This window comes from Stomoxys calcitrans, chromosome 4, assembly GCF_963082655.1.
Source record: "Stomoxys calcitrans chromosome 4, idStoCalc2.1, whole genome shotgun sequence".
In the NCBI taxonomy this organism is placed as follows: domain Eukaryota; kingdom Metazoa; phylum Arthropoda; class Insecta; order Diptera; family Muscidae; genus Stomoxys; species Stomoxys calcitrans.
Window position 1 is genome coordinate 103,655,505 of NC_081555.1, and position 24,210 is coordinate 103,679,714.

The window sequence follows — 24,210 nt, forward strand, 5'->3', positions numbered from 1 at the left end:
TATATGGCAGCTATATCTGGTTATGGACCGATTTGAACCATACTTGGCACATTTATTGGATATCATAGCAAAACACGTCGTGCAAAATTTTATTCCATTCGGATAAGAATTGCGCACTCTAGAGGCTCAAGAAGTCAAGACCCAAGATCGGTTTATATGGCAGCTATATCAAGTTATGGACCGATTTGAACCATACTTGGCAAAGTTGTTGGACATAATAACAAAACACGTCATGCAAAATTTCATTCCCATCGGATAAGAATTGCGCACTCTAGAGGCTCAAGAAGTCAAGACCCAAGATCGGTTTATATGGCAGCTATATCAAAACATGGACCGATATGGCCCATTTACAATATTAACCGACCTACACTAATAGGAAGTATTTGTGCAAAATTTCAAGCGGCTAGCTTTACTCCTTCGGAAGTTAGCGTGCTTTCGACAGACAGACGGAATGACGGACGGGCGGACAGACGGACGGACATGACTAGATCGACATAAAATGTCGCGACGATCAAGAATATATATACTTTATGGGGTCTCAGACGAATATTTCGAGTAGTTACAAACAGAATGACGAAATTAGTATACCCCCCATCTTATGGTGGAGGGTATAAAAACTTGGGCATAAGTGTTTCGGACAGATCGGTGCAAAATTTTAATCACTTCGGTTTTTTGGTGTGAATCGAGCGATGCATATATCTGAGAGCTACGAGGGCTGCTATATAAGTATCTGGCTAGGCGACAGTAAGTGTTGCCAGGTACAATATCGTATATCCTAATCTGTATTACATGAAATATCAAGAGTCATAAGAGTGTGGTATGTGTAAAAGGGATTGGACAGGTTAAACAATCAAAAAGGCATTAAATTCGGCCGAGCCGAAGTTTGGATACCCACCACCTCGGATATATATTCACCATTTCCATCATAATCCGGTGAAAAATGCATAATACATCAGCACGAACGTGTCTAGGTGTCGAATACAATGTTCAAGACAATAAAACAGAATATTTATCTACATGGCAGCTATATCTAAATATAGCCAGATCTCCACCATATTTGGGAAGAATATGTTAGGATCTAATACAACACATTGTACCAAATTTCAGCGAAATCGTCTAATAAATGCGCTTTTAATGGGCCCAAGAACTTAAATCGTGAGTTTGGTATATATTGGCAGCTACGTCCAAATGTAGACCGTTATGAACCATATAAGGCACAAATGTCGAAAAGACTAATATAGCTCACAGTGCCAGCTTCTATGACCTTCAACATACGTGCCAAATTTAGTCTGAATCTGTCTGTATTCCGTTATAGCTCCCATATATACCGAAATTTGCATAATGACTTGTACCTTGACAAATACGATCCATGGTGGAGGGTTTATAAGATTCGCGCCGGCCGTTTCAAAGTGATTTCTTCTAGCTATCCGGATGATGGACTACTAGGCCGACGCCCCAGCACATCTTTCTACACCCACTAGCATAGCATGGAAGGTATACTAATCTAGTCATTCCGTTTGTAACATCTCGAAATATTGATCGGTGACCCCATTAAATAAATATATTCTTGATCGTATCGACATATTGATTCGTCCGTCTGTCCATCACTTCTTCTTGAAGTAAGTCGTTGAGAATTGCAAATGGGCTATATCGGTTCAGATTTGTATATAACCCCCATATAAACCTATCCCCGGTTATGAGTTCTTTAGTCTCTAGAAGCCAAAATGTTCATCCGATAGGCTGACATTTGGCACGAGGACTTCCGTTATGATTTTCAACATCAGTGTGAAGGATGAATTGAATCGATCTATAAACTGGTATAGCCCACGCATAAACCGGATTTGATTTTTTGAGTCCTTAGTATCCACAATTTTCATCCGATGTGGCTGAAATTTGTCGCCTGGAGTTCTGTTATGTCTCTCAACATCTGTGTGAAGTATAATTCGAATCGGTCTATAAACTGATATAGCTCCCATATAAACCAATCCCCGGTTTTTACTTTTGGAGTCCCTAGAACCATCAATTTTCAACCGATAGGTCAGGACTTCTCTTATGGCCTTCAACATCTGTGTGAAGTATGATCCGAATCGGTCTATAAACTGATATAGCCCCCATATAAACCGATCCCCTGTTTTCAATTCTTGAGACCCTAAATGCCTCAATTTTCATACGATTTGGCTGAAATTTGGATCACAGACATCCGTTATAACCTCCTATTACTGTGAGAGGGATAATTTGAATAGGTCTAAAAGCTTGCATACGATTTGACTTCTTTAAGCCCTATAAGCCTCAATCAGTGCCCGCTTTTACTGATTACAAAATAATTGAAATATATATTGACTTAATAAGGGTAAATTTTTAGCGGAATACATGGTGGTGAGTATCCAAGACTCGCCCTGATCGACCTTAGCACGTTTTTATTAGTTATCGTTCTGCGGGTGAACTCGTGGCACATTTTGGCTCACTAACAGTTGACACCGCGAGGAGATTTATGTCCACATTTGAGTTAATGGCAGGCCAATATGAGCCCGGATTTTGCTAAATTAAATCAGCCATCAAAATATGAAAGGGATGGTCGTCTCGGTTTTTATACCCTCCACCATAGGACTAATTTCGTCATTCTGTTTGTAACTACTCGAAATATTCGTCTGAGACCCCACAAAGTATATATATTCGTCGCGACATTTTATGTCCATCTAGCCATATCCGTCCGTCTGTATGTCCGTCTAACTGTCTGTCGAAAGCACGCTAACTTCCGAAGGAGTAAAGCTAGCCGCTTGAAATTTTGCACAAATACTTCTTATTAGTGTAGGTCTGTTGGTATGTGACCATATCGGTCCATGTTTTGATATAGCTGCCATATAAACCGATCTGGGGTCTTGACTTCTTGAGCCTCTAGAGTGCGCAATTGTTATCCGATTGAAATGAAATTTTGCACAACGTGTTTCGTTATGATATGCAACAACTGTGTCAAGTATGGTTCAAATCGGTTCATAACCTGATATAGCTGCCATATAAACTGATCTTGGGTCTTGACTTCTTGAGTCTCTAGAGTGCGCAATTCTTATACGATTTGAATGAATTTTTGCACGAAGTATTTTGTTATGATATCCAATAACTGTGCCAAGTATGGTTCAAATCGGTTCATAACCTGATTTAGCTGTCATATAAACAGATCTGGGGACTTGACTTCTTGAGCTTCTAGAGGGCGCAATTCCTATCCAATTTGGCTGAAATGTTGCATGACGTATTTTATTTTTACTTTCAACAACTGTGTCAAATAAGATTTAAATTGGGGTAATAACCTGATATAGCTGCCATATAAACCGATTTGGGATCTTGACTTCTTGAGCCTCTAGAGGTCGCAATTATTATCCGATTTGTCTGAAATTTTGTACGACGGATCCTCTCTTGACAATTAACATTCGTGTTTATTATGGTCTGAATCGGTCTATAGCCCGATACTGCTCCCATATATTGGGTTGCCCAAAAAGTAATTGCGGATTTTTTAAAAGAAAGTAAATGCATTTTTAATAAAACTTAGAATGAACTTTAATCAAATATACATTTTTTAAACTTTTTTTCTAAAGGAAGCTAAAAGTAACAGCTGATAACTGACAGAAGAAAGAATGCAATTACAGAGTCACAAGCTGTGAAAAAATTTGTCAACGCCGACTATATGAAAAATCCGCAATTACTTTTTAGGCAACCCAATAAATCGACCTCTCTATTTTATTGCCCACAAGGGGCACAATTCTTATTCGAATTGGCTGACATTTTACACAGGTCTCCATAATTTAATTGTGGTCCTCATATAATTTAATTGTGGTCCAAACCGGACCATATCTTAATATCGCTCTAATAGCAGAGCAAATCTTTTCTTATATCCTTTTTTTTTGCCTAAGATGAGATGCCGGAGAAAGAACTCGACAAATGCGATCTATGGTGGAGGGTATATAAGATTCGGCCCGGCCGAACTTAGCACACTTTTACTTGTTCAAATTAAATTTAAAGATACCATCTTTATTTTAAAGTTTGGGTTATTTGGCTCGTTTTCATTATGAAATAAATGTTGGTCCAACTTTTTTTTGTTAGTGTACAATTTGTCTGAAATTTTGCATGCACTTCTGTTCTTTTAAGACTTACAGTAATCGTGACAAGCATTGTCCGAATCGGTGTACAACTTGATATAGATCGCATATAAACGGTCCTCCGATTTGATAGTGTACAATTTGTCTGAAATTTTGCATGCACTTCTGTTCTTTTAAGACTTACAGTAATCGTAACAAGCATTGTCCGAATCGGTGTACAACTTGATATAGATCGCATATAAACGGTCCTCCGATTTGACTTCTTGTTCCCTTAGACGCCGTAATTTTTGGCTGATTTGGCTGAAACTTTGCAAGTAGCGCAAGAACGAAAGTTGTGTTTTCTTATTACTTCCATCATCCATGGTATGTATTGTCGAAATCAGTGAGATAAAACTTCTAAATAAACCCATCTCCTGGTTAGACTTTTAGTGCTCCTAGAAGCTTAAATTTTTGCATGGTTTGGCAGAAATTTGGTATGTAAAGTAAAATCGTTCCCTTCAGCTTAGTTCAATTTGTGTTCAATTTTTTTGCAGAATCCATGGTGGTGGATTCCCAAGATTCGGCCCAGCCGAGCTTAGCACGTTATTATCAGTTCATATTTTTTTTCTGATTTTCATCATCAGATATTTGGAATTGTTTTCTTAAGGTCTCCAAAGTGATTTCCAGTTTAACTTTCAACTTGAACTCAGCGGATTATCTTGTTGTTCCATAGAAAACTCTTTAAATTTTTTTCTTGACAGTAGGCATGAATTATAAAAATAATCTCTTTTTTTCAACTTCTAGACATATTTGAAGAAAATCCCAAAACAAGAGCACCCTTAAAACACCATACCTGACTTAAAGTCCCTGTTATCCTTTAACCAAAACAAAAAGAGCATCAGACTTTAAATACGATTTTGGCAGTGTTAGAGCCCCTAAATAATAATTTCACTGAATTTCAATAAAAAAACAAACTCCCTTCATGGATAAAAGGGCAAATTCATGCGCTAAAAAAAAGCGATCAAAACAGCCTACAGTTTGTCACACTTTTATTTACCCCCTCCTCTCCCCTTTGCATATTGACTTCATCAGTGGTGCAAAGTTTGAACGGAGGGGGAAAAAAAGCAAACCTAAACCACTGGGTACACAATGGCAAAGAATCGAACTCTGTGACCCATACTTGGTGGTAGGCCAGCGATGTTCAAACAAACAAACACTGCCGTCTGCTGTGACCATTAAAGGTTTGTGGCTGACATCGATACCATCAACATCATCATCATCATGACCATCATCTCAGTCGTCGTCCTTCTGGTTCTCGTTTTCGTGACCGCGCCAACGACAGGAACATCAATGCAATAATGATGTTGGTGGCTGTGACGTTGGCGAGGTTAATGGTTATTGGCTACAACGACACATATACCAACCGACGCGACGGTCTTATAGTTGGAATGACAGACAGACAGACAAACTGGTGGGCTAACAATCACTTTAAATTGTTGTAGGAGGATGACAGGATTATTGTAAATGTTTACCCAGGAGTTCAAATAGTGATGCCACACCACTGTCATTGCTGTTACAAATGCTGGTGATGTTATCTGTGTGCGAGGGTTTGTGATATCTTTCGTTGATAGTTGCAAAGCGATGTAAAAATATGAACAGTGTTGCCATAACAAAAAAAAAAGAAGAAAAACTATAATTCTGGGGAAAAATTTGTACTGATTTCTAAATATTTGGGAAAATTTAAAAACATGATTTTCACTATTTACTATTTTTATGCAAAATTTTGTAAAAATTCCTTTATTTTATGTTGTTTAAATTTGGTTTTGTGGCAACACCGTTTCTAACACTAAGTGGGCCTTGAATGACTATGCCTGATTGGGTTATTGGTCCAGAATTCCATCGGCATCATCATCATCATCGCATTAGTAATGATGATGTTTATGGCATAGAAGCATGTTCGCAAGACTAGGAGCAGCAGCAGCAGTGGCAGCAGTGACGATAGTGTTGTTATAAAATAATGGCATTACTGCACAAATTATTACTGATAAGAGGATTGCGTTTGTTGTTTATTCTCTTGTTGTTGTTGCTACTGCCACTGCCCCTGCTGTTGTTGTTATTGTTGTTGTTTTGTCCAAACGATGATAACAAAATTCCTCTGTGGATGATGGGAATTATTGACAAGTTTTTCCTTTATGTTAGCATCGATTTTGCTTTGGTGTTTAAATGTGATAGGCAAAAAAAGGGTTCTATTTGACTTTTTCTAGGTTAACGCTAAAGACAAGCATCAACTTTAAATCGTTAGCAGGAAGGAGCAGCAGCCTAAAGAATGTTGTCCTTTGATGGCACACAAATTATGGTAGTGTTGAAAATATTTTTATCATAGCAAAACTTTGTTGTAATAAAAATACCATCATAGATTGGGCTAATAGTTCTAAAAAGTTTCATTCCTAAAATAAAGTACACATTAAATTAAACAAAAGAAATTTGTGACAATTTTTGGTTACAGCTATAATCGATAAGCAATGATTGATGAAAGTTGTCAGTGGTTTCAACTTGCTTTGAATTTAGTTTGGTATTTATGTTGGCAATATTTTGCATCAATCGTAAAAGTTTGGAAATTTAAATAAAAAACTTTAATTTGAAAATTGTTTTGATTAAGTCTAAAATATTATGCTTTTGCATATTTTGGTGCTCATTTTAAAAATGTCAGGCTTTTATCAAAAAACTCGACAAAATTTGATGTTCATAGAAAAAATCGAATTTAGATTACCTACACGCAAAAAAAATAATTCGCTTCTGCTAAATAGGATAAGAATTGCGTCCTATAGGTGCTCAAGAAATATAATCGGGAGATCGGTGTATATGGAAGGTATATATATAAATATGAAATACGATTTGACCCATTTACAATCCCAACAGACCTACACTGATAGAAAGTATTTGTGCAAAATTTCAAGCGCCCAGCTTTACTCTTTCAATGTTAGCGTGCTTTTCAAAGACAAAGCGACATAGCAAGATTGACTTAAAATGTCTTGGCAATCAAGAATAATATGGGCTCTTAGACCAATATTTCAATATGTTACGGGCCTGAGGAGACCATTTGGATGTCCACCTCGTCCGTTTTCGTTCAAAAGCCCAGCTGATTTCCTTATTCAAAGAATAAGATGAGTATTTTACCCCAATTCAGACCCAACCTTGTATACCCGGAAAGGCCGGGATATCTTAAGTCCAAAGATCCCCTCTCGGGAAAACGATGTCCAATCCGTCAACAAAAATAGTAGACACTTATTACAAAAGTCAGCAAATATGTCCGGTTTGGGGGTTTGATCATAAAAACTATCAACATCGTGCTCCACTATCTTTGAGCCCCAAATTGTCATGGTGAGCAAAAGTTGTTGAGTAGACAGTTGGTCCCGAACCTTGATATCAGACTCGTGCTCTACTTCCAAATATCTTTCATTTGAGCCCCATGTTTCCATAGTTGGCAAACATATCAGTTTTGGGGGATGGGGCGGCCTCTGAGTGACTTGGCTCTGAAAATATATATCAGATTCGTGTTCTACTCTAAAATACCTTTTATTTGAGCCTCATATTGCAATGGGCAAAAAATACATCCTATTTGCGGGTGTTATGGGGTGGCGCCATCGACGCTTTTATCCGAATGTTGATATCAGATTCGTGCTCTACACCCAAAGACCTTTCATTTGAACCCCATATTGCTATGGTCGGTAAACTTCTCTTCTTTGGGGGGTGTTTTGGTGGAAGGGCCCCAAACACTTAGTCCCACATTTGCATTTTAGATTCTTACTGTACTCTCAAATACCTTTTATTTGAACCCATATTGCCGTGGTTGATATATATGTCCGGCTTGGGTGGGTTTTCGGGGAGGGGCGCCCATCCAAATAATTTGACCAAACATTGGATATTAAATTCGTTTCGTACTCTCTTTTGATTTTGTTGTAAATTGAATTGGAGTCAAACACGTGTGACTTCGTTTAAACAAGTATGACGAACAAGTGGCGTGATTTTTATTTAAAGAAACAGAAAAACAACTATACAACAACAAGTGACATAACATAAAAGATACACTAATAAGTAAAGCCTAGTAAAGAACAAAGCATAGATTGTAAAACAGATGACAGCCAACTAAACATTGCTCGATCATACAACATTTTGTATGCACAGTAGTTCCAACAAACACCTCCTCAATGTTTATCCGCTGTCGAAAATAATCCATTATATTCTTAAAATACGTTCATCTTAAATTTACAATTATATATTTGCATATATAGAAAGTTTGAAAACAAAACAAATTTTTAAACAAATTTTAATTTTAACAATATACACATTTTCTCATGAGTTTGTTTCGACAAAGATTTTGTAAAAATATCAGCAATATTTTTATCTGTTGGTACATATGATAAAGATATTTAGTTCGAATTGTATTTATCTTTGATATAATGAAACCTTATATCGATATGTTTACTCCGCTTCAAAGTCATATGGCTCTTCGTTAAATATTGGGCACCTTGGTTGTCACAAAACAAAGTTGTTGGCTGCTTATGTACATTTTCAATGTCCAACTCAAACAGTAGGCTGCGATGAAACGAAATTTCTTTGACTGCTTGGCACATAGCGATATACTCGGCCTCCATAGAGCTTAAAGCGACAATATCTTGTTTCTTGGACTCCCAAGCAATTGGTCCACCTGCGAAAAATAGAACATAACCGCTATAAGATTTACGATCAATAACATTTGATCCCCAATCCGCATCGGAATAGCAGGATAGGCCACTGTCATCATCAAACGTGAGAGAAAATCTATGTGATTTTAAATACCGCAATACATGCTTAGCTGCACTCATGTGCTCACGATGTGGGTGCGAATTAAATTGGCTTAGCTGTGAAATTGCATGAGCAATATCAGGTCGTGAAATCGTTGCTAAGTACATCAAACTTCCAATGAGTGACTGGTACGTTTTTACATCCTCCATTTCACTGCAGTTCTCCACATTGCATTTTGTTAGAACAGTACCTGAGGCAATTGGTGTACTAGCGGGCTTACAATTTTCCATATTCCATTCCATTAGCAATTCATTTATAAAAGCGTTCTGGTGTATTTCTATTTTGCCTCTCGGGTCATGTCTCACAATCTCCATTCCAAGGTAATAGTCGACTGGACCTCGATCTATAATATTTATAAATTCACATAAATTCTTGAGAATTTCATCCATTGATTTGGTGGAAGTACAGGCTAATAAAAGGTCATCTACATACAGGGCGATTATATTAATTTCATTATTTTTCCTTTTGATGAAAACACAGCTATCAGTCTTACATTGTATGAAATTCATATTGAGCAATATTTCATTAATTTTATGATTCCACTGCCGTCCAGCCTGCTTAAGACCATACAGTGACTTCTTAAGTTTACATACCTTGTCTTCTTCACCTTTTACGACAAACATTTCAGGCTGTTTCATGTAGACATCATTTTCGAGTTCACCATTCAGATAGGCTGAAACCACATCAATGTGTTTCACCAACAATTTGTATCTGACAGCTAAGGCTAAAATAAGTCGAATTGTAGGCTGCCTTATCACTGGGGCATATGTCTCTGAATAATCCAAATTATACCGCTGAAAACATCCTTGGGCAACCAAACGAGCTTTGTACTTTTCAATGGTACCATCTGCAAGACGTTTCCTAGTAAAAACCCATTTGCACCCAATAACGTTTGCATCTTTTGGTTTTTGTACTAACTGCCAAGTTTCATTGCTTAATAGGGTGTCGTATTCGGCCGTCATTGCAGATTTCCAATTCTCCCACTCACTGCTGCGTACAGCTTCATCAATTGTTGTTGGGTCAGCATTAAACTCTTTTATAACATTGATCTCTTCAATGCCAGTACCAGTGCTATACTTTTTACGTGGCCTGCCTACAGTGCCTGTTCTGACGATGGACGGTCTGTCTCGTTTTCTCTTACCATGTTCATTCGTCAGCTCTTCATAAAGAGATTCGTTTTCGTTGTTGTCATCCAGATGTTGATCATTGCCGTTGCTGTTGTTGTGTGGCTGATTAATTTGTGTCATAGGCTCATCATCACTAGATACAATTGATTGATTGGTTGTAACCGGTTCTTCGGGAATGTTTTCTAATGGAGCAGATACATTATTTGATTTTCGAATATTTTCATCCTGAACTCTCCCACTGCAAAATTCGAAAATATTTCCATAATCTTCAGTTTGGCATAAGCTTGTATCAAACTGATTTTCAAAAAATTTTACATCTCGAGATACAATTAATTTTCTAGTTTTAATATTATACAACCTGTATCCTTTAGTGTGGGGCTCGTATCCAACGAAAACAAAAACGTCTCCTTTTGCATCTAATTTCGATCGGCCTAGCTTTTTGTCAAGTACCACAGCTTTACATCCAAAAGTTTTAAAATATGAAACAGATGGTTTTATACCAGTCCATCGTTCCAATGGGGTTACATTTCCTAATACTTTTGTTGGTGAACGATTTTTAATAAAAACACTGGTGTTTACCGCCTCTGCCCACAAATATTTGGGCATTTTGGATTCTTCCAACAAACAACGAGTCATCTCCATTATAGTTCGGTTTGCTCGCTCGGACACTCCGTTTTGTTGGGGAGTGTATGCTACGGTTGTTTCATGAACTATTCCTCTTTGCGCTAAGAAATTTTTAAATTCATTATTTAAATATTCGGTTCCATTATCGCTTCTTAACCGTTTTAAATCATAGCCAGTTTGTCTTTCCATTTCAAACAAATAAGACTTAAAGGCAGTAAGAGCATCAGATTTTGCTTTTAGAAAGTAAATGGAAATATATCTGCTGTAGTCATCGATAAATGTTATAAAATATTTGGCACCTCCTTGAGACTCAATCCGCATTGGACCGCAAACATCTGTATGGACCAATTCTAGTGGCTTACTTGTCACAGTGGTTCCAATGGGTTTAAATGGACGGACGGACATCTTGCACAATGAGCATGTAACACAAGAGTTGCAATTATCAAAATTACCTTCTAAGCCTCGAACCATTTTATTTGCTTCCAATTTCTTTAAATCGTTAAAATTCAAGTGTCCAAATCGTTTGTGCCACAGAAGTTCCTTTTCATTTTCGGTCGTCAACATAGCGTAGTTAGTATTAGCGTTTATTTGGTAAATGCCATCCATTAAATTCGCATTGAATTGAAATTTTCCGAATCGATCAAAAATTTCGGCCCTTTCTTTAGAAAATTTAACAGTAAATCCATGCTCAGTCATTTTGCTAACTGAAAGAAAGTTAGATTTCAATTGGGGAACATACAAAACATTTTGAAGCTTATACGATTTGTTCCAAAACTTTATATTTACTTCCCCAATGGCTTCAATTTTAAAATATTGACCAGATGCAAGCATTACCTCGTGGTTGTATTCCTTCATACCTACAAATAATCGTTTGTCTCGACAAACGTGGGATGAGGCACCACTATCCAGTATCCAAATCGATGAGCTTAATTGAGATATTGTTGCATTTATGACACACATTGCCGTATGCTCTTTATTGGACTGGAACTTGCAATCCGCCTTAATATGACCTCTCTTTCCGCAGTTATAGCATTTGACATTTTTATACTTATCTTGCTCGAATTTTTTATTGGGACTCTCTTTGTTAAATTTATTTTGCCTATGGCGCATTCCAAATACCTGCTCGTTTGCAGCATCATTTTTCTCGGACCTTCTTTGTTCCTCCTCCAAAATTTTACTTTTAAGAATATCTAAAGTGGGCAATATATCCCGGCTCTCGATTGCCACTACAAAATTTTCCATCTCCGGTGGTAGACTGCATAAAAGAAAAATACTTAACAATTCCTCAGGAATTTTTACATCGACGTCCTTCAAATCGTCTGCCAATGAACAAAAATTATTTATTTGTGGGGCATACTTCTCACCATATTGAAATTTAAATCGCACGAATTGTTTGAATAAATGTACTTTCCTGGCTGGATCTTTGCCTTTATAAACCTTCTCCAATTTCAACCAAGCTTCTCTCGCCGTTTTGCAGCTTTTGATGTGTATCAACTCACATGGACGTACCGACAGCATAATTGTAGCTAGTGCCTTTTTATCTTTGCCAATCCAAACCTCTTTTTCTTCGGCCGTTGCAGAAACACTCGGGAACGATTCCACTACATCCCAGTAGTCCTGAGTAATCAGAAGACTCCGCATCTGGACAGACCATGATGCATAATTTTCAGGATGCAATTTATCGATTTGAAAATTTGAACTCATATTTTCAAAATTTATTTTCAAATCAATCGTTATTAATTTTATACTTTGTTTTTACAATTTATTTAACTTTGAACATAGACCAACTATTATTCGAAAGTTATAACCTCTTTTCAACAGATTACGCAATGGGTCCCTTACGCAGTGGAAGCGTGCTGGGCCCATAACCTTTGTTGTAAATTGAATTGGAGTCAAACACGTGTGACTTCGTTTAAACAAGTATGACGAACAAGTGGCGTGATTTTTATTTAAAGAAACAGAAAAACAACTATACAACAACAAGTGACATAACATAAAAGATACACTAATAAGTAAAGCCTAGTAAAGAACAAAGCATAGATTGTAAAACAGATGACAGCCAACTAAACATTGCTCGATCATACAACACTTTGTATGCACAGTAGTTCCAACAGATTTGAATCCCATATCATCATAATCGAACTATGTATACATTTGGCGGGCTTTGGGGGTGGAGCCGACCCTTAAGCCACCCCACCCAAGATTTAGATGCAAGTTTTTTGATTTTGGGCTACAATAAGTGTGCAAATAAAATTTCGCTTGAATCGTCCCACCCATCTCCGAGATCCATCCGAGCACCATCTGTGAAAATTTCAGCCAAATCGGACGAAAATTGCGGCTTCCAGGGGCTAAAGAAGTCAAATCAGGAGATCGCTTTATATGGGAGCTACATCTAAATCTTAACCGATATGGCCCATTTGCAATCCCCAACGACCTACATCGATTTTAAGAATCTGTGCAAAATTTGAAGCGGCGAGCTTTACACGTTCAACCTCTATCATAATTTCGACAGACGGACATGGCTAGATCGACTCTGAATGTCTAGACGATGAAGAATATATATCCTTTATATGGTCTAAGACGAATATTTCGAGGTGTTACAAACGGAATGACTAGATTAGTATACCCCCATCCAATAGTGGTGGGTATTAAAAGTGATTCAAAGACCTCTACATATGCGATCCATAGTGGCGGGTATGTAAGATACGGCCTGGCTGAACTTAGCACGCTTTTACTTGTTATATATTATAAATATATAGGATATAAAGATATAAGATATCGGAATCTGCAGAACCTACAAATGTCCCAAGTTTGAGCAGTGCCAGGTACCTGATTCGCTTAGTCTTAGGGCTTCTTCGTTGCCACCCAACGCACAGGTAAATAGGCCTTAAATCGAGAATAACATTCAGCACCTTCTACTGAGCACTATTCCTTGCTCTTAAGATTAGCACCACCGCAATACGCTATTCCGTCTCGATCGTCCTGCCAGTGGACATAGTTGTCCTAAGCCCGATGGCACACCAGACATCCATCGGCTAATATCCGCCCCGTAAACATCCAGCGTAAGTCCCCAAGTCCTTCCTAACGAGTTGAGACAGGTGCAGAGCACATTCAGTCCCCTTGCGAGTATAGGTAGAGGTTAAACAGTCCCGGAGGTATCACCCCGCCTTGGGGAACTCTCTGTTTCACTCTACGGTGTTTCGATTTCTTATCCCTAAATTTCCCAAATGACTGTCGACCACACAGATATTTCGCGACCCAACGTTTCAAACCTGGCTGGAGGGACGCATTGGCGATGTCCTTAAATAGTTTGGCATGGCTGACCGTCTCGAATGCCTTCAATAGGTCCAATGCCAGGAGTTCCGTCTTTTTATATGGCCCGACATGATTGAATCCAAGGCAAATGTGTGCGGTGTTGGCATGCAAAGCAGTTTTTGCGCTATGCAATCTTCGATATCCATGCTGATGCTCGGCGAATGAAAATTCTCCAACTAGGCTCGGGAGGAGTAGTCCCTCAAGCGTCTTGGCTACTGGTGATAGAAGGGATATCGGACTGTACGACTCCCTCTTACTCAGGTCCTTCTCAGGCTTCAGTAGTTTGATCACTCTGTCCATTTGCAGGTATCGGGAAATGTAGGAGTGTTCAATGGCAGGTTGAGGACAGTTGTAAGGTACTCGACTCAAGGTAGTTCCAGATTCTTCAACATCAGTGTAGAAATTCTGTCGGGGGCCAACGCCTTGGATGACTTGGCGCCACTGTACCATTCGTAACTTCTTCCACGGTAAACTGTGATGGCTGTTCTTCGGCTCGGAGACCACGGATACTACGAAAGGCTCTCCTCCGAGCCCTGTCACTCTCGGGATGCACAATAAATTGATGGTTGAACAACCTGGCGCACCTCTTCGAATCTGTCACAATTACGTCGCCAAAAGTGACTGAGGTCCTGTCGTCCCGTCTACCGGGGTTCAAGAGTGACTTAACAGTAGACCACAGCTTGCCTAAACCGGTGTACGTGTTCGTGAAGACGGCATCATTCGCGTACGTAACGAAGCCACAAAAGAGGTGATAATATCCCTACTGGCGGATTTCACCTGGTAACAATCTTCCTAATTTAGCACTGATAATCCGTTTAATCGTTGATAGTCCGACGTTTTACCATCATTCTATCCATCCTTTCGAAAATCACTCCCAAGTTCGTGATATTGTCGGATATCGACAATACGTGACACTTCGATTTTACCAATCTTGGATTTCATTTTAAACAAACGGATGTCAGTCTTTTTGGGATTCACTTTCACACACCTAGGTCCAGCCCAGACAATGTCATCGAAAGTCCCCTTCGGCCTATGCGCAGATCTGGTTTGGTTTCCTTCTCCTCAGAAGTATTAGAAGTGGCGTGCACTCTATCCTTTATCATGGCAGCCATTACTTTCCTACTGTTTCTTAGCAAATGGCTTTCGTAGCAGGTTCTCCTGGTACTGGTGGACCAATTAAGACCATTTAGTTTCAGCTCATAGCAACTCAACACATTTTTAATTGTTTTAAACTGAACTCAAAACATTTTTACTTGTTTTAAGTAATATTTTCCTCAGATTAAAAACTTCTTTAATTTAACTTTTATGGAGAAATTAAAATTTTTTTTATAAAAATTTATTTTTTTTTAAATTTTTTCCAGGAAATTTTTATTTGACACATATTTTGAAAAATTCAACACATAACGGTAAGTCGACAATTTTTTCTTATATTTCTAAGAGCGAGTGGTAGTTTCTCCCTAAATAAGGTTAGAAAAACTTTTGGCGAATAAAACGAAAAGAAAACATAAATGTCTTAAAAAGAAACTGGCAAAAATCCATTTGACAGATAAATAGGAAAAGAGAGTATTAAATCAAAAACACATGTGACTTAATTACAGCAGTTGCTCGAAAGAGAAAACCTTTTTGTGGGAGAATATATTGTGAGAGAAGCATAAAGAGAACTTTTGCGCATTGTAATTCAACAACCATGACCCCTTAAGTGGAACAGAGAGATAGAGAGAGAGTTAAGGATAAGAACACTTGTTCAACTCCTATTTACTGCTTGCCAGCGATGAGTATTAAGGCTTTCTTGCTCTGCGAGGCTTCCTCTTTTTATAATTCTGTTGACAGTTAAAGATGATTTGTTTAAGTAATTTGGGGAAATGGCAAATATAAAGTGGGTATTGTTGGCAGTTGGAATGTCTGTTTGATATGATTAAATGGGGATTAACATCTGCCAAAAAGAGCGCCAGCAGACGCCATGAATTGCATGAAAACGACGAAGATGATGGTTAAGCAAAAGCAAGCCTTGGCATTTGGGGAGAACATCTTATGACTGTAGTTGGTGTCAAAAGGAAAAAAAAACTGTCATTTTCTCAGAGGATTTCCGTTGAAATTAAGTTATCAATCATTTTATGACAGCAGTGCTTTTTCCTTGTTTGTTGTTGCTGTTGTCGTCGTTGTTTGGAGCTGCTGTTGTATTTTTAACCCCAAATGCGCTTTGAACTTATTAAACATCTGCTCTGCCTTGGCCTTGTCCAAGGACCTAATTTTCTTAAAAAAAATCCAAAAAACAAAATTATTCATCTTAATGAAACTAAAATGTGAATAGCGTGGCAAAAGTGAGCTGGGGTGAGGACTAGGGGTATAGAGATGGAAGCCAAAGGACCATAAGTTTGTCCTTTTATTAAAGTGGCATTAAATGCTATTATCCTTGCCCCAAATGCCAATGGACTTCATTCTGGTCTTCTGTTTTGGTTTTGGACGGGGGGGCAGCGGCATGTTATGTTTTAAGGAATTTTGGAGACATGTGTTTTACACAGCGCCCACAGTCCATTTCATTGTGACCATGACGGATGAAATGCTGCAAGAGGTTACATTTATCAAACCACGGATGGGAGAGGGGAAGAGGCTGTTTTAAATTCTTTAAAGGAAGTAAAGAAATAAAAATCGTTAACTAAGAAAACATGCAAAGACTTCATAATCTTGCTGTTGCTTAAGAGTGTCAAAAGGAATATGATATAAATTTGTTTCTTCAACATAAAAATAATTAGGACATATGGGGGGTGAGAGAGATGGTCAGTATCTGCAACATATGGATGAGACTTCTATCGAACCAAAAAACTTTGCCAGTCAAAATGAAGTTGTGTGACAAGGGGCTTTACTTTTCAAAGTCAGATTCGCCAATGTTTCCGGAAAAGTCTTTAAGGCAGATAGTGCCAACATTTTATAAGTGACTAGCTGTAGCAGACCCGTTCGGCTGCGCCTTCATTAGCACCGTCCGTCTGTCCGTCTCTCTGTCCAAAGCACTCTAACTTTCGAAGGAGTGAAGATAGCCGCTTGAAATATTGCACCAATACTTCTTAGTAGTGTATGTCGGTTGGGATTGTAAATGGGCTATATCAGTCCACGTTTTGATATAGCTGCCATATAAACCGATCTGGGATCTTGACTTCTTGAGACGCTAGAGGGCATAATTCTTATCCGATTTCGCTGAAATTTTGCACGAGGTGTTTCATTATGACTTTCAACAACTATGCTATGAATAGTTGAAATCAGTCCATAATCTGATATACCTGCCATTATAAACCGATCTGGGGTCTTGATTTCTTGAGCCACTAGCCACTGAAATTTTGCATGAAGTGTTTTGTTATGACTTTCAACAACTGTATTACAAATGGTTAAAATCGGTCTATAACCTGATATAGCTGCCATATAAACCGATCTGGGGTCTTGATTTCTTGAGCCACTAGAGGACGCAATTATTATCCGATTAGGCTGAAATTTTGCATGAGATGTTATGTTATGACATCCAACAACTGTATTAAGAATGGTTCAAATCGGTCCATAACCTGATATATCAGCCATATAAACTGATCTGGGGTCTTGACTTCTTGAGCCACTAGAGGGCACAATTATTATCCGATTTAGCTGACATTTTGTACAACGGTCAAATTTGATTTTGGGCGGTTCTTTTGGTTCGGTTATGGGCTTGGGGCGGCGGTGGAATGTTCATTCATGTACTTGAACCCAATTTTTAATACCATATCCGTATTTAACTCCGAAATACTTTTCATTTGAGTCCCAATCGGTAAATATTGCCTTCTAGGGGGCTTTTCAGACTCCAAGGAATACATTTTTATCTCAGATGTGTACTCTACTTTTAAATACCTTTCATTTGATACTCATATTGCCCAAATGGTAAAAATGTTTTGTTGGGTGGTGTTTTTGAGGTTGGGGGACCCCCCCCCCCCCCCCCTCTCCGATATTTTGTGTGCCATTTTTATGCCAGGGTCGCACTCTACTCTTAAATAACTTTCATTATATATCCATATTGTCCCAATTGGTTAACATGTCCGTTCGGGTGGGTTTTGGGATGGGGCGTCCCCCCTGGTTATTTGATCCCCGAGTTTTATACCAATTTCGTGTTTTTGGGTACAAGAGGTTCGATTTCATCTGTTATGCACAGGTTTTTATAATACTTCTAGGTGGTAGGAGTCCGAATCAGCTAAGAAGGCCGAAACAGCCTTAAAGGCGGCATTCGTTTGGGCTCAAGCTAGGGGTCCCAACGTTAACCCAAAGAACTCTGAAACGTGCTTGCCTATAAAGAACACCAAGATGGGCCAGTTCGTGATGCCAAGTTTTCTCAACAAAACTATTTCGATATTCGCCAAGATCAAATACTTGCGAGTAATCTTGCATAGTAAACTAAAACGTAATTGGCACACCCTGGCTCGTAATGAGATTTTCACAGATGTTGGGCCCTAAGTAGGCGGGCCGAATGCTCGAAATGAGGCCTCAATTCGAGGATATTCCACTGGTTCTACAGATCCGAAAATATACCAATACAAACTTGCGCCTCGGTAGTATAGCAGATGGCAACGGAAAAATAGAAAGTTCAGACAAAAAGTTGTCTAAGAAAAGATAGGTCGATTAGAACCGAGACTATTATGACATTGCAGACATTTCCACAATAATGTGTTGAGAAATATTTTTGTTAATTTAAATTGCATATGTATATTTATATGATTTTTATTTTATTGGGTTGCCCAAAAAGTAAAGATTGTTTGCCTTCTGTCAAATCTGCATTCAATGCCAATGCCTTCAGGCGAGTTTCATACATTTCATTCTAACTTTAATTTTAGATAGCAAAAGTAACAAATTTGACCTAATTCCGCTGAGGCTCAGCGATAAATTTCAAAATTGCTTTTGCGTTTGTGAGGTTGAGTGAAAAACTTATGACTGAACATTTGTGTGAATTATAATACACTCAGAATTTGTGGTAAGAATTAATAAAATTAAATTAAAAAAACCAATCCTTTAATATGTCGGGACAAAATTTTTATAAAAATTAAATTTTACCAAAATATTCTTTACGACAAAAATGTTGACAAAATTTTCAAAAAAAATGTCCAAACTTTTCTATAAAACCCAAAGTTTTGAATAAATCTTATATATTACCAGGACTGCGGAGTCGAGTTTTTGAGGCCGGAGTCTAAGTCGGAGTCGGAGTTTGGTTCGGAGTTGAGCACGCTTGCCCCGACTCCGAACCGCTCACCGACTCCGAAGCGCTCACCGACTCCGAACCGCTCACCGATTTCGGATTAATTCTCCGACTCCGATTTAGACTCCGGCATCAAAAACTCGACTCCGCAGTCGGATGGCGATTCAAAAGTCCAACTACTGTTTAATACTCAACCGGATCCAAAAGATGCCTCACAGCCCCACTGAGGGCGACACCATCTGATGCCCTTTAATGCTACACCTAATGTTTCTGGCCATTGTGGCGAGCCAAATTGCTGCGACTACTGCTGTGGGGCTAAGGGAGCATTCCTTTAGGTCATGTGGCATCTCGAACACTGTGCTATTCTTGATACGATGTCCGATGTTCCAAGCAGTGTGTATTACACTCTGTGGACCCTTCCCTCACCATACGTTTTTAAAACGGCAGATCTCGGAGTTGGGTGAACCGATAAAAGCGAAATTTTTTACAAACTTATAGCAACTAAACAAAAAATTGGTATTTAAATTTGGGGTAAGTTACTTGGAGGGACCGTCCCACTCAAAATACCGCCCATACGGATATATGCACGGATAAGCACAATATAGGCCTAAAATGAATGGTATTTGTGTGTAAAAAAACGAAACCTTTGGGGTCAAGTATTTGAGGGCAAAATACCTGGGTGTTTTGCTGGACAGGACATTGAAGGGAAATTTGGAAGGGCAAGAAACGCAATTCTCTCCCTATTGACCTGTAAGAGAACCATTGGCAAAAGTGGGGGGTTTAAACGGTGTGTCATGCACTGGGTATATACTGCAGTTGTCAGACCTATGCAAATACAAATTTTGCCCACGAATATTCCACTAAGGAACAGGGGCAAACTTCTCACATATCAATGAGTGCAGTCCGATTCAAGTTTAAGCTCAATGATAGGGAGCCTCCTTTTTATAGTCGCGTCCGAACGGCGTGCCGCAATGCGACGCCTCTGTGTTGAAGGTCATGAGAGAAGCCGTTGTACAAAATTTCTGCCAAATCGGATGAGAATTGAGCCCTCTAGAGGCTCAAGAAGTCAAGATCCCAGATCCCTATTGCACACATACTTAGCACAGTTATTGGAAGTCTTAACAAAACACCTCATGTAAAATTTCATTCAAATCGGATGAGAATTGCGCCCTCTAGCGGGTCAAGAAGTCAAGACCCAAGATCGATTTTTATGGCAGCCATATCAAAACATGGACCGAATAGAACCATACATAGCTCAGTTGTTGGAATTGATACCAAAACACCACGTGCAAAATTTCAGTCAAATAAGAAGAGAATTGGGCCCTCTAGAGGATCAAGAAGTCAAGATCCACGATCGGTTTTGGCCCATTTACAAGCCCAACCAACCTACACTAATAAGAAGTATTTGTGCAAAATTTCAAGCTGCTATCTTTACTACTTCGAAAGTTAGGGTGCTTTCGATAGACAGACGGACGGACAGAGGGATAGACGGACGAGTGGACAGACGGACGGACATGGCTAGATCGACTTGAAATGACATGACAATTAAGAATATATATACTTTATAAGGTCTCAGACGCATATTTCGAGGTGTTACAAACAGAATGACGAAATTGGTATACCCCATCCATCCATTCAAAATAAAATTTCAAGATATCAGCGTATAACTGGAAATACAGGATTTGGCCCAGCTGGATTTTTTTCTTTTTGTGTAGAAAAATGTAGAAAGTCCCGCATTGCAATATAATGCGGCATGAAAACTCATTCGTTCATATCTCTAAGTTTTGAACATTAAAACAAAAAAAAAATACAAATGTTTTTTTTTTGTTGTTGTTACTGTTGTAGCCTTTGGCCATTTATTACCAGTAGTTAGTTTTGTTTTGTAAAGTGCGTATTCTGGTGTCCTTTTATTTTATTTTCTCTTTTTTTTTTGCTTGAATTTTGTTGTTGTTAGTAGGGTGAATACTTTGTTTTCAAACAAATGAATGCAAAAACTTTCTCTTTTTTTCCAGGAAAAAATCTAAAGGACATTTTCCTTGCGTTGTAAACAAGGACTGGCATTTTTGAGACTAAATTTTTATGTCTTATTTAAATCGAGGAAAATTGAAAAATTGAATTAAAAATATGAGGAAACTAGAAAAAATAAAATAGAATAAAATTGAAACAAAATTTTCTGCAATTGTAATGAAATGGAAGTTAAATTTTATCTACAGGGTGGCTGATGAAAGCCGCTACCAAAAAAAAATGTAATAACTTTTTTTCTATTTAATAATAATAATTTAATAATTAATTTAATTAATTAATTAATTAATTTAATTAATAATAATTTAATAATTAATTTAATAATTTAATTTAACATGAATAAAAGAAAAATGTATTCCATACACCGAAAAAAAAATGTAGCAATATTCATCATTGTAGCAATATTCATCAGCCACCCTGTATACTCGGCCTGGGATATCTGGTAGCCTTTTCGAAATCAGTGTTTCAAATTTTTGCTTAAGCGGGTAATAAACGAAGCTTCTATTGGCTGAATACTCTAAAACGGCAGATCAGGCTATACCCAGCAAAATTTTTGATTCCAAAGATGTGGGTTAATAACCGCACCCTCTTTTCAAACTAACCCAAAATTGCCCCAGCTCCTAGCCAAATTTACTATTTGCAGACAGATAGAGATTTCGATTTAAATTTTTAGATTTTTTCAAAACGTAAAAAGAATTAGTCACATTAAGCTTTATCTTATGTCTTAAAGTTATTCTCTTCTTGGTCCGTTTTTGTCAAAGTTGCGTGAACATTCCATTTTTACAGTATCTGACTCTTAATTTGTAATAAGAAAAAAAATTGTTTATTTTTCCGTTTATTTCTATATATAAATATAAATTAATTTATTTTTTTATTTAAAGACATGTTCCCCTGCCTTAAAAAACTATTTTTCTACATTCTTTGCCTTATTTCCCAGAATATGTTCAATAGCTTTTTGAGCTTCGCTAAATTTCTTGGAGAACTTGCTGTAGAAATTTTCCGATTCCTTTTGCAACTCCCCATCCATATCATGCACTGTCTGCAAAGCAGCTTCCACATGAGAACGCAATTCTCTGTTGTGGAATTTCACATCGCGATTGCTGTTGCCATTTTCCATATTCTGTTGAATTCTCTCCAGATTATGGGTGATCTCATTGTTCTTCTTAACCACTTGACTGACAATGCCAGTGATCTTTTCCATGGATCGTTTTTGCTCATGTTGCTCAGATTCAAAGAGTTTCTTGGTGATATCTAAAATTTTTTGACTTTTCTCTTGCATCGAATTACGATGATCATTATCGGAACGATGTTCTTCACAAATGTAACCGATTTTCTTGGTGCATGGCAAATCATTCCATTCGAAATTTTTCGATTTGCCACAGACATGGACGCAGTGTTCATTGGAGTTGGCATTGGCAGGGCCTCCCTCGATCCAATTGGTATAATCCATGCGTTTACCAGAAGAGGACCAATAGAAGGGGCGTTTAAGATCCTTGTTGGTGTTGAACTCATCATTGGCACCTAGCCACAAGTTAATGGGATGGCCTGAAAGCAAGTAACCATAAAAACCATTTTAGAATTTCTTTAAGGGATATTTTTCAATGATTATAACTCACCAAAAACAGATTTGAGCAATTCAACTAGATCTTCATTCTTGTCCAAGGATTTGATTTCTGCCAATTGCAAATTCCTTCTGGTACAAGCTTGACTAGCTGCTAGCCAGTTGTACTACAAAAATCGAGTTTTAACATAAATTAGGATGAGGTCTTTATATTTCATGTAGTTTTAAATTACCTTCTGATCAGCCTCAATGAAATATTTTTTGCCTTCTTTGCTTGTATACCACTGGGGTTTGGCTAAAACCATGCCAAATAACGCAAGGCACAAAATAATTTTAAATGCACCCATAGTGTCAACGATAATTGCAAATTAAACTGACAATTTCTTTCAAGCCATTACGGTTATATATACAATCGTATAGTGCAACTACATCATATTTGAATACACTAGGCAACACTTTTAATCACTTTTAGATTAACATTTCCACAATTAAAAACTATGTTTAATTATTAAACGGTGGTGTCTGGTTTTAAAATTGCGTTTTACATGTTTTTAAACCCTCCGCCATAGGAAGGGGGTATACTTATTTCGTCATTCTGTTTGTAACACCACGAAATATGCATCTAAGACCCCATAAAGTGTATATATTCTTGATCGTCCTGATATTTTAAGTCGAACTATCAATGTCCGTCCGTCCGTCTGTCAGGCCGTCCGTCCGTCTAACTATAGAAGGAGTAAAGCTAGCCGCTTGAAATTTTGCAAAAATACTCCTTATTAGTGTAGGTCAATTGGGATTCTAAATGGGCCAAATCGGTCCATGTTTTGATATGGCTGCCATATAAACCGCTCTTGGGTCTTGACTTCCTGAGCCTCTAGAGGGCGCAATTGTCGTCCAATTTGACTGAAACTTTGCACTTTGATATCACTTCCAAGAACTGTGCTATGTATGGTTGATATCGGTTCATAACCTGATATTGCTGCCATATAACCGATCTTGTTTCTTCACTTCTTGAGCCAATAGAGGGCGCAATTTCCATCCGATTTGGCTGAAATTTGGCATCAAGTTTTTTTTTGACTTTCAAAAACTGCGCCAAGTATGGTTGAAATCGATTCATAACCTGATATAGGTGCCATATAAACCGATTTTGGATCTTGACTTCTTGAGCCACTAGAGGGCGCAATTCTTATCTAATTTGGCTAAAATTTTGCATGAATTGATTTGTTATGACTTTCAGCAACTGTACTATGTATGGTTCAAATCGGTCGATGACCTGATGTAACTGCCATATATACTGATCTGGAACTTGACTTCTTGAGCCAATAGAGGGCGCAATTCTTATCTGATTTGGCTAGAATTTTGCATGAATTGATTTGTTATGAGTTTCAGCAACTGTGCTATGTATTGTTCAAATCGGTCCATAACCTGATATAGCTGTCATATAAA

General features: G+C 38.0%; 2 protein-coding genes across 2 annotated transcripts in view; one reads left to right on the forward strand and one right to left on the reverse strand.

The window, feature by feature from the left end:
- Positions 1-24,210, forward strand: part of LOC106083243 (gustatory receptor for bitter taste 66a) — a 219,330-nt gene that overhangs the window by 92,064 nt on the left and 103,056 nt on the right. Inside the window, exon 6 of the mRNA XM_059366330.1 lies at positions 15,343-15,387. The gene's annotated coding sequence lies outside the window, so the exon portion shown is untranslated. The remainder of the gene's footprint in view (positions 1-15,342; positions 15,388-24,210) is intronic.
- LOC106083249 (lectin subunit alpha-like) lies at positions 22,076-23,152 on the reverse strand. Its single transcript, XM_013246161.2, has 3 exons — positions 23,001-23,152; positions 22,823-22,934; positions 22,076-22,751 (listed from the first exon to the last, which is right to left on the reverse strand). Exons 1-3 carry the CDS (start codon positions 23,112-23,114, stop codon positions 22,111-22,113), a joined length of 867 nt encoding a protein of 288 aa, XP_013101615.2. The 5' UTR covers positions 23,115-23,152; the 3' UTR covers positions 22,076-22,110.

Coding starts and splice junctions, on each gene's coding strand:
- LOC106083249 (XM_013246161.2), bottom strand. CDS start 23,114: ATGGGTGCATTTAAAATTATTTTGTGCCTTGCGTTATTTGGCATGGTT. Junction 22,935..23,000: donor TCATTGAGGCTGATCAGAAG/GTAATTTAAAAC, acceptor CGATTTTTGTAG/TACAACTGGCTAGCAGCTAG. Junction 22,752..22,822: donor ATTGCTCAAATCTGTTTTTG/GTGAGTTATAAT, acceptor ACTTGCTTTCAG/GCCATCCCATTAACTTGTGG.